At 46.6% G+C, this 10,961-nt stretch overlaps 1 protein-coding gene across 2 annotated transcripts in view; it reads left to right on the top strand.

The window, feature by feature from the left end:
* PTAFR (platelet activating factor receptor) overlaps positions 1-6,220 on the top strand; it is a 38,517-nt gene extending 32,297 nt beyond the window's left edge. For both annotated transcript variants that reach the window (XM_030872559.3, XM_030872567.3), the window contains exon 2: positions 789-6,220. In XM_030872559.3, the coding sequence (XP_030728419.1) occupies positions 805-1,863 (1,059 nt within the window). In that variant the 5' untranslated portion in view covers positions 789-804 and the 3' untranslated portion in view covers positions 1,864-6,220. The remainder of the gene's footprint in view (positions 1-788) is intronic.
* Positions 6,221-10,961: the final 4,741 nt, after the last annotated feature.

The following is a 10,961-nucleotide window of genomic DNA, read 5'->3' on the forward strand; positions in this document are numbered from 1 at the left end:
ATTTTTAATTACTAAAGCAATGCACACTCCTAAAAAGTTTAAACAAACAAAAAAAAATGTAAAGTAATTATACTTCCCACCAAGCCCACCTCACCTTTCCAGAGGTTTCACCACTGTCATCGCTTTGAGGGGTAACCTTCTAGATCATTTTCTATATCATATACAAGTACATAACGGGGTCATACCAACTTTTTTGTTTTGTTTTGTTTTACTGAACAATATTATCCAGGGACAACTTTACATGGCAGTACAATCAGATCTAACTCTTTCTAATATATAGCTACTATTTCATTCTCTGGGTGACTCTAATATACATCTGTGTACTTTCTAGATTGTGTATGGGCATGTGAATTATTTTTTAACATAAGGCATTTTACCATCAAAATTTTTATCTCAAATTTCATCACTAGACCAATATTCAAATTTTGTCAGAAATTAAAAACCATAGAATTTAAATTAAAAAAAAATTTAATTTCCATCTGTTTCATCACCAGGAATAGATTATCTAAAACTCTAAGTCAAAACAAGCTAAAGAATAAAAAAGTATATTTTTAAATGGAACAAGAGAAAAGAAACTGAACTGCCACTGATTTTATTGAATGTCAGAGGCCATTCATTTAAAAAACACACCATTATTTTATGTAGGAAGAAAAAAAATGCCAATTAATTGGAAAATGCCACCAATTTTAGAGTGTTTAAAATGTGCAAAATGAGAGTCTTGGAACTGAGTAAATCAGATAGTCCCTTGTTAGCCCTTCATTAACCGGAATCTCTGTGTGGTCTTCCAGGCACAGGTAGGATCCTATGACCAGCTGCCCACTCCAGCCCACCGTGATGGAGGCAAATGTTTCCTCTCATGTGGATTCTGAGTTCCGATACACCCTCTTCCCAATTTTTTACAGCATCATCTTTGTGTTGGGGGTCCTCGCCAACAGCTATGTGCTGTGGGTCTTTGCCCACCTGTACCCTTCCAAGAAATTCAACGAGATAAAGATCTTCATGGTGAACCTCACCATGGCTGACCTGCTCTTCCTGGTCACCCTGCCCCTGTGGATCCTCTACTACTACAACGAGGGCAACTGGATTCTTCCTGAATTCCTGTGCAACCTCGCTGGCTGCTTCTTCTTCATTAACACCTACTGCTCAGTGGCCTTTTTGGCCGTCATCACTTATAATCGCTTCCAGGCTGTAACACAGCCCATCAAGACCGTTCAGGTCACCACCCGCAAGCGTGGCATCCTTTTGTCCCTGATCATCTGGGTGGCCATTGTGGCCGCTGCATCCTACTACCTCATCCTGGACTCCACCAACACAGTGCCCAACAAGACGGGCTCAGGCAACATCACACGCTGCTTTGAGCACTACGAGAAGGGCAGTATCCCAGTCCTCATCATCCACATCTTCCTCGTGTTCAGCTTCTTCCTCGTCTTCCTCATCATCCTCTTTTGCAACCTGGTCATCATCGTCACGCTGCTCACGCAGCCGATGCAGATGCAGCGCAATGCAGAGATCAAGTGCCGGGCGCTCTGGATGGTCTGCACGGTGCTGGCTGTGTTCATCATCTGCTTTGTGCCCCACCACATTGTACAGCTGCCCTGGACCCTGGCTGAGCTGGACTTCCAGAAGAGCAACTCCCACCAGGCTATTAACGATGCACATCAGGTCACTCTCTGCCTCCTTAGTACCAACTGTGTCTTAGACCCCATCATCTACTGTTTCCTCACCAAGAAGTTCCGTAAGCACCTAACGGAGAAGTTTTACAGTATGCGCAGCAGCCGGAAATGCTCCCGGCTCACCACGGAGACAGGCACCGAAGTGGTCATGCCGCTCAAAGAGGTCCCTGTCAATTCCCTCAAAGATTAGGCCCAGATTGTTTGGAGCCCAGAGGCTTATCCTCCATGGACATCATGGAGGGACCTGGGGGAGGAAGGGGTGTCTGATGCGGTCCTGGCATCTGCTCCCTGGGCACTGGTGGCCCATTAGGTATGGAGGCTACCTCACCAAGGTGTCGATGCTGGGTAGAGCCAGACTGCTGGGAAATCCAGAACTTGAACGAGCCCTTTCAGCCACCTTTGGGCACATGCCATAATAACCTTGGTTGGTAACCTCATCCCGAGCGCCTGAGTCTGACAGCTCTGGAAGGAATGTCAGGGCCAGGGGCAGTCCTTGGGGGTTGACACTGAGCCACCCAGTTCATCCTACCAGGACAGCAGTCCCAAATGAGTAAGTTCTAAAGTTTTGGGCAACCACTCCCTTTATCACTAAAAAGTCAGAGAAGGGGTTTTGGAAAAGGGACGCTCCCCTCGCTGCGTGGCACCGTCTTTGGGATAGACTTTTAAGCTAGGATGGTGCTGCCCAGTCTCTACCTAAAGGCACAAGGTCTTTGTGGCACTCTCAGGGGAAGTGGCTTGGTGGAACCCTCTCCCGAGTCATGCAACAACCTGTATTGAGTGATGACCAGAGAAGATAAAACATGCATAGACCGAAAGCTAGGATGGGGAGCCTGTCTCCTGGGGCAGATGTGTGTTTCCGCACAGGCCTCACCTCAGGCCTGGGGCAGCTCTGGGGCAGCGGGAGAGACACAACACCCACATCCACCTTCTGTCTCAACAAGGGACCCTGAAGAAGTAACTCCTGCAGCACAGCCACCCACTGTGGGTGGGCAAAGTCCCCTCAAAGCCAAATTGGGGCCCTCCAGGCCACTGCGATGCCCAGAGGCTTCCGTGGGAAAGGGCAGTTAGGCTGAGAAGTACCTGCAGGAAGGCCTCCAGAGTGGGAGGAGTCTGTAGCTCCCCCCCCCCACCTCACCTTCTGAGAGGCCCCTCTGACTTAGCTGCCACGAGCTGAGAAGAGCAACTAGAATCCCAAGGGCAGGCAGGCACTTTGAGTTCTGGGTGCAGAAGAGAGGTGAAAACTTCTCTTGAGGAGTTCTAGATGCCCGAGCCTCCTCTCGCACCCTGAGCACCTGCAGTGTGAACCTGACAGCCTCAGACGCAGGGGCTAGGAGGAGCCTTCCCTGGTTTCCAGAAATCGTCTTCCCTTCCAGCCAGTGACCCCACAAAGCTGGGATCCTCGTTTCCCGCATACTGGGCTGATTTTGATAAATGCCTCCCAATGGGCCAGAGACCTGCTTGGGTCTGGGGTGGCAGTTGTGGGCTGGACTTAGCAGGTGGTGACTAGGTGGATAGTGCAGCGGACTTGAACTTCGGGGTCACACAGACCCAGGTTCAAGCTGTGGCTTTGTCACTTCCTGCCCAGGGCCTGTGAACTGAGTTTCCTACCTCATAGAGTTATGAGGAGCAGATACCTCTAGGTCAGGCTGACTGCTCATCGCAGATTCTCCCGTCTTCTGAGAATTTGTTCCCCCGACCCTCCGATAGGAGCTGAAGGGATGAGAGGTGAGCGTCTGTCTCTAGTGGGGCCAGTCAGGTTCTCGCTTGGGAATAAGCAGGAAGATTCAGGGATGCTCTTTCAGGCTCCGCAGGCCACTTACCGGAACACATTTAAACTCTGGAGCTGTGTGTGTGTGTGTCTGCGTGTGTGTGTGAGGTGTGTGTGTCTGCATGTCTGTGTGTGAGGTGTGTGTGTGTGTGTGAGGTGTGTGTGTCTGCGTGTGTGTGTGTGAGGTGTGTGTGTCTGCATGTCTGTGTGTGAGGTGTCTGTGTGTGTGTGTGAGGTGTGTGTGTCTGCATGTGTATGTGTGTGAGGTGTGTGTGTGTGTCTGCATGTATGTGTGAGTGTGTGTGAGGTGTGTGTCTGCATGTCTGTGTGTGAGGTGTGTGTGTGAGGTGTGTGTCTGCATGTTTGTGTGAGGTGTGTGTGCGTGTGTGTATGTGTGTGTGAGGTGTGTGCGCGCGTGTGTATGTGTGAGGTGTGTGTCTGCGTGTATGTGTGAGTGTGTGTGTGAGGTGTGTGTCTGCATGTTTGTGTGTGAGGTGTGTGTGCGCGTGTGTATGTGTGTGCGTGTGTGTTTGTGTGTGAGGTGTGTGTGCGCATGTGTATGTGTGAGGTGTGTGTCTGCGTGTATGTGTGAGTGTGTGTGTGTGAGAGGTGTGCGTGTGTGTGTGTGTGAGGTGTGTGAGTGTGGCCAGCGGGCCAGGGTTGAGGGAGGCACCTGCATGAATGTAGTAGAGAAAACGGCTCTGCTCAAAGAGAAGACAGAGGTGTGCAGAGCAAGGCAGAGACCGGGGGGACCGCAGGGGCCTGGAGAGAGGAGGCACCGTGCTTCCAGGGGCCTGCTGGCTCCCTTCCTCCAGGCCCAGCCCTTCTCGAAGCTCAACATCTGCGCTGCTTCCTTCGGGTCCTTGTGAAATTCCCTTTTAGGATACAGTCTCTTATTTTGCTTAAGCTGATTTGAGTGATTATCTATTACTTGCAACCGAAAGAGTTCTGAATGAGATAACTGCTTGTATGCTAAAGCACAGTGTTTCTTGAATTTCAGCCGTTTGTGTACTCCCCTCGTAAATTTTGCAATATCCATGTACCATCTGTATGTTTACTCAAGAAATATATTTCTCTAAATCGAGTCACTTTTTAAAACTTTCACCTGTTTAAAAGAATGCTTTAGAACTAAATTGTAAATGAAAACAAATGCCACCTGCCACACATAGAAGGTAAAAATAAACACAAAACACAAATATTAAAATCAAGGGACTTCCCTGGTGGCGCAGTGGTTAAGAATCTGCCTGCCAATGCAGGCGACACAGGTTCAAGCCCTGGTCCGGGAAGATCTCACATGCCGCAGAGCATGCGTCACAACTACTGAGCCTGCGCTCTAGAGCCCGCGTGCCACAACTACTGAGCCCGCAAGCCACAATTACTGAAGCCCGCGCACCTAGAACCCATGCTCTGCAACAAGTGAAGCCACTGCAATGAGAAGCCCGTGCACTGCAACAAAGAGTAACCTCCGCTCGCCGCAAGTAGAGAAAGCCCGCGTGCAGCAATGAAGACTCAACGCAGCCAAAAATAAATAAATAAAATAAAATACATAAATTTATTTTAAAAAAAAAAGAAAAAAAGAAAATCAAAATGCTCTTGGTGTCCTGTTTACAGTCACCTCATATGCCCCACAAGTTGCATAGCACACTTTAGGAAACATTGCTATGTATATAAAGTACACAGGGTCTGCATTCAGTAAGTGCTCAATAAAGAGACAGGCAGTTCCGAGATGGTATCTTGTGATTGCCCCCTTGCTTCTCTCAGAATGTTGCTCCAACACACAAGCCAGGGTCTCACTCCCATCCAGGCCCAGGGGAGGTGGTAATTTTAGGTTGTAGCTCATGCTATGGCTCTGATGATTGCCTCACTACTCTGAATACAACCACCTTTACTGCCCCTGTGACCTCTGCCTGGTTGTGACCTTCTCAGATGCTTTCTCTTCTTTTTGACCCAGCCCAGAACACCTCTTCGAGGCAGCCTTCCTGAATTCCTCTAGACAGGTTAATTGACCTAGCAGCATTTTAGGTCTGGGAGGGTGCAACTTTTTTATACCCTAATAACTATTCAAGTTTATCCATTTCAATGTATTCTTTCCTACCCTGGGGGCAGGAACTGAATCTTTCTTTGTTTTAATCGAAGTATAGTTGCAGGAACTGAATCATAATCAGTGTATCCACATTTCTCATGTGACGCCTAGAAATGAGCTGTCTCCAAAGCTTCCTGCTTCCCCAGGGTGCAGCATAAGCACACATTGACGTATACATGTACTTATTGTGAAAGGGTTTAAGAGGACTCTCTACAGACAGACAGGAAGGAATTTAATATATATTTTTCTGGAGTTCTACATCCATATTTAAAAAAAGATGTCAGGGATTTTCAGAGGATCAGAACCTTTTGAAGCTGGTAGGGTCCAGTTCCTCCATCTTACTAAGAGGAACATGGGGCTCAGAGGGGCCATGTGATTGCAGAAGTTACATAGCGTGGAATGCACTTGTGTCTCTCCCTTCTTGCAACGGTGACAGGATTACCGGAAAAGCTGAGTTATAATTCTTTTAATGAAACATCACCAATCAGGATTTCCAACCCATGTTGGACATCACGAAGTCCTCACCCTGCATTTTCCCCTGATCTCAGCCTTGACCCCAGGGAACCACCAGTGATCTCACTTAGAGAACATTCGCTCAGGCAAGACCTGGCCCCTTACCTCATCCAGATGAATCGTAGACACAAGAGTGGTAAGTGTAGGTCACAGCTGACTAGAACTGGGCACATTTATGCCTATTTTTACTCATCTATGCTATATCTGTGCTTAAGACCTGAGGCCACAAACAGATATAATAAAACCCTCTTGTTAAAACACCTGGTTTTTGTGCAGACTTGGTATTTCTGTAATGCAAATCATGTTTTCCCTATCAGCAAGCCATCCTCCCATCTACCCAGTCATCTATCCATCCATCCATCCATCCATCCATCCATCCATCCATCCATCCATCCACCTGTCCATCTAGGTATCCAACAAATACCTATGGAGTACCTGTTTTGGTCCAGTAACTATGCTAACTACAATTTTTGTCTACTGCCTCACTGTAACCTCACACCCTCCTTGAAAGTTAAGTGATTCAATCCCCACAGAAACGAATAAAATAAATAAGGACCTGAGCTGACTGAATAAGGCAGTGGATGACTCCCAGGTACTTGGTACAGAAGGAGAGGGCCTACTTTTTGGTGAGCCCCAGATATTTGCTTGCCACTTTCACAAATCTTATCTCACTGAGTCCTCACAACTACTGTACAGAAATGATATTTTTCATGCTCATTTTACAGATGGGGGAATTGAGGCTTAGAGGGCTTCAGTGATTTGTAAGTGTACATGAGCCAGCAAGCAGCAGAATAATATTCAAACCCAGATCTGCCTCAGTAAATATGGGTCCCTTCCCTTCTTTCCTCTCCCTGTTTGACTGTACCCTCACTCAAGCCCTTCTAGGTACTGTCCTAGCTTTGATGTGTGCTGGGGTAGGGGTCTCTTGAGGGGAATAGCAGTTGGTGAAGGGTCTGCCTTGCTGTCTGAGGGCTCCTGTGCTCCCCATGCAGGCCGAAGCCCCAGCAGCAATGACTTTTTTCCAGGCTGAGGCTTCTGTGGTCAGTTAGAGAGGGCACTCCTGCAGTAGATGGTATATGTGAACGCAGTGTTACAAAGAGCTTCTGAAGCCAGAGTGCCATTGTTACTGAAGCTAGAAGGTCACCTGGATCCTGACATTTCTGCAAGAGGAGGGGAAGGGGTGAGTGAATAGTCAACAGCTGCTAAGCACAGACCGTGTGGCAGGCACTGTGAAAGGAACGTCGTGTCCTTTCCTGTGGTTGGAACTGACTCTTTCCTCTGCCTGAATTACTCTTTCCCCCACATATCCCTACGACTCACTCCCTCGCCTCCAAGACCTTTCTCAAATGTCCCCTTCTCAGTGAGGCCTGAGACCACCTCATTTAAAACAGAAGCTGAGAGAGTAAAGTGCTTCCCCAAGGCCACACAGCAATCAGCTGGGTCATGTCCAAGGGCCATGCACTTTCCATTCTATCACATTGACTTCCTCGGCAGACATCCTTCATGACATAGGATGTGAAGGCTCATATCTTCCTATTTTCCAGATAAGAAAAACAAGTATCAAGGAGGGAAATGACTTATCCAAGGCCACATAGCAATAACTTGGTAGAACTGAGATGCGTAGATTCTTTTTTTACCTCCATTTTGCAGGACACTTCTCACATCCATTTTTCCATCTGAATGCATGTTATTTCCCTTCATCACCATTCTCCAGTCCCATCCTCCATGGTAGCTCTAGCATGTTCAATATCTTTGGCTTTTATGTACCCTTGGAAAATGTAGTGTTATTTTTCATGCATATTCATTTAAAATTTACATAAAAGGTATGATTTACGTAAATTGGGCTATGGACCTCATTCTGTTTCTCATTTTTTTTCCCACTCAGCATTGCTTTTACGATGTAACCATGTTAAAGTGTGTGCATCTGGTTCATTGATGTAAACATCTGTCTTGTCCTCCATCATGGGCATCTACATTTTACTTACATATTCCCCTGGCAATGGACACTTCGATTGCCTTCAACTCCCTCTTCTACAAATGATGCTGTGAGGAGAGCCTTCCAGATGTTCCCCTATGGACCAGTGTAAGAATTTCCCCGAATGTACACCCAGTGGTGACACTTATACTTAACTGGGTAAAGAGCTGCCGAATCTCTTCTGGAACGGCTGCACCAGGCTATGCTCCCACCCATAATGACATGAGAGTTTCTATTTCCCCGAATCTTCACCCACACTTGATGTTGTCCAACTTTCAAACTGCTGGTAAGTGTAAAGTGAAAACTTGTTTTCAGTTTGAATTTCTGTCAGATTACTAATGGGTTTGTAATCATGTTCTTGTTAGTCATTTGAGTTTGAATGCAGATTAATTCCGACTCCAAAGCCCACAAAGTGTCACACTGTGATCGGTAAAGTAGCCACTGGGTCTGCATGGCCAGGGTTCAATTTCTGGCTCCACCTAGTCTGTGATTTAACCTCTGTGGGCCTCTGTTTCTCCATCTGTAAAATGGGAATAATTTTACTGTCAACAAAATAGGGTGGTTTCGAGGATTTAAAATTGCTTAGAACAGTGCCTGGCACAGAATAAGTACTTAGTAAACGCTACATCCTGTCCTGACAGATTGTGTTGTTCTCCATGCAGCCTCCTTTTCCACTCTCCCCATCTCCTGCCACCTCCCTGACACCTTTTCATGAAGTTCATATTGCATATTCATATGAATTTTCCTTAGAATTGTGAAACCGTTAAAAAAAAGTGTTAAAAACAAGACAACAGACCCAAAATGGAGTAACTTATGTTAACCCCCAAGTCACCAAACCAAGACTTAATACCTAACTTGATTGCAGTTTCAACCTCTCCCAGGAATGGAATCTTAAACCAGTCAATCTGAAATTACCTAAACAGCACTAGTGAGGTCATCTGCCTGATACACCCTTGCCTTCCCTGGCCCCTAAAGGAAGGTGACCTTGCCACAAACAATCTGCTTTCTGTAGTAAAACTTCCTTGTCCCTGCTCCCTTCTGCCTATAAAAATCTTTCTTTTTGTACAGCTCCTTTCTGTCTGTTAGATGGGGTGCTGCCTGATTCATGAATCATTGAATAAAGCCAATAAGATCTTTATAATCTACTCAGTTAAATTTCGTTTTTTAACAAGAGGAACAGAGTGTGATTAGCCTGGCTTTCTTTCTTTCTTTTTTTTTTTGCGGTACGCGGGGCGGGGGGCCTCTCACTGTCGTGGCCTCTCCCGTTGCGGAGCACAGGCTCTGGACGTGCAGGCTCAGCGGCCATGGCTCACGGGCCCAGCTGCTCCGCGGCATGTGGGATCCTCCCGGACCGGGGCACGAACCCGTGTCCCCTGCATCGGCAGGTGGACTCTCAACCACTGCGCCACCAGGGAAGCCCAGCCTGGCTTTCTTTTTATTTAACTTCCCAGGTCATTCTAAAATACATTCAGAGAGCTTCTCTGGTGGTGCAGTAGTTATGAATCCACCTGCCAATGCAGGGGACGTGGGTTCGAGCTCGGGTCCGGGAAGATCCCACATGCTGTGGAGCAACTAAGTCTGTGCGCCACAACTACTGAGCCTGCGTTCTAGAGCCTGTGAGCCACAACTACTGAAGCCCACGTGCCTAGAACCTGTGCTCCACAACAAGAGAAGCCACCGCAGTAGCAAGCCAGTGCACTGCAACGAAGAGTAACCCCTGCTCACCACAACTAGAGAAAGCCCGCTCACAGCAATGAAGACCCAATGCAGCCAAAAATAAATAAATAAATAAACAAAAATAAAATAAAATAAAATACATTCAGAGAGTGTTTTAAGAAGACCTGCCACATGCGTGAGTCAGGGGATTTTGGCCTTGGGAAGGAAATGATGAACCAGTTCCTTAAAAGAAAGGATGGGGTATTAAAGGACACTATCAACAGTGTTAAAAGGCAACCCATTGAATGGGAGAAATTATTTGCAAATCATATATCTGATAAGAGATTTATATGCAGAATATAAAGAGCTCCTACAACTCAACAATAAAAAACAGACAAGTCATTTAAGAAATGGGTTAAAGGACTTGAATAGATATTTCTCCATAGAAGATATACAGATGGCTAACAAGCACATGAAAAAATGCTCATTATCACTGATCGCTAGGGAAATGCAAATCAAAACCATGATGAGATGAAAACAGAAGATAACAAGAGTTGGCAATGCTGTGGAGAAATGGAATCCTGTGCATTGCTGGTTGGAATGTAAAACAATGCAGCTGCTGTGGAAAACAGCACGTAGTTCCTCAAAAACGTAAACACAGAATTACCATATGACCCTGTAATTCCACTTCTGGTTATATATCCAAATGAACTGAAGGCAGGGACTTTAACACCACGGTTCATAGCAGCAATATTTAAAATAGCCAAAGATGGAAGCAACCCCAGTGTCCACTGAGGGATGAATGGGTAAACAAAATGTAGTGTATACACACCATGGGATATTATTCAGCCGTAAAAAGGAAGGAAATTCTTGGGCTTCCCCCGTGGCACAGTGGTTGGGAGTCTGCCTGCCAATGCAGGTGACATGGGTACGAGCCTTGGTCCGGGAGGATCCCACATGCCACAGAGCAGATGGGCCCATGTGCCACAGCTGCTGAGCCTGCGCTCTGGAGCCTGTGAACCACTACAGCTGAGCTCACGCGCCTAGAGCCCGTGCTCTGTGATGAGAGAGGCCACCACAATGAGAAGCCTGTGCACCACAATGAAGAGTGGCCCCCCTCGCCACGACTGGAGAGAGACCGCACGCAGTGATGAAGACCCAATGCAGCCAAAAATAAATAAATTTAAAAAATTAAAATTAAAAAAAAGAAAAAATTCCTTTAAAAAAAAAAGGAAAGAAATTCTTACACATGCTACAGTGTGGATGAACCTTGAGGACATTACAATAAGTGAA

This window comes from Globicephala melas, chromosome 1 (assembly GCF_963455315.2).
Source record: "Globicephala melas chromosome 1, mGloMel1.2, whole genome shotgun sequence".
Lineage (NCBI taxonomy): Eukaryota > Metazoa > Chordata > Mammalia > Artiodactyla > Delphinidae > Globicephala > Globicephala melas.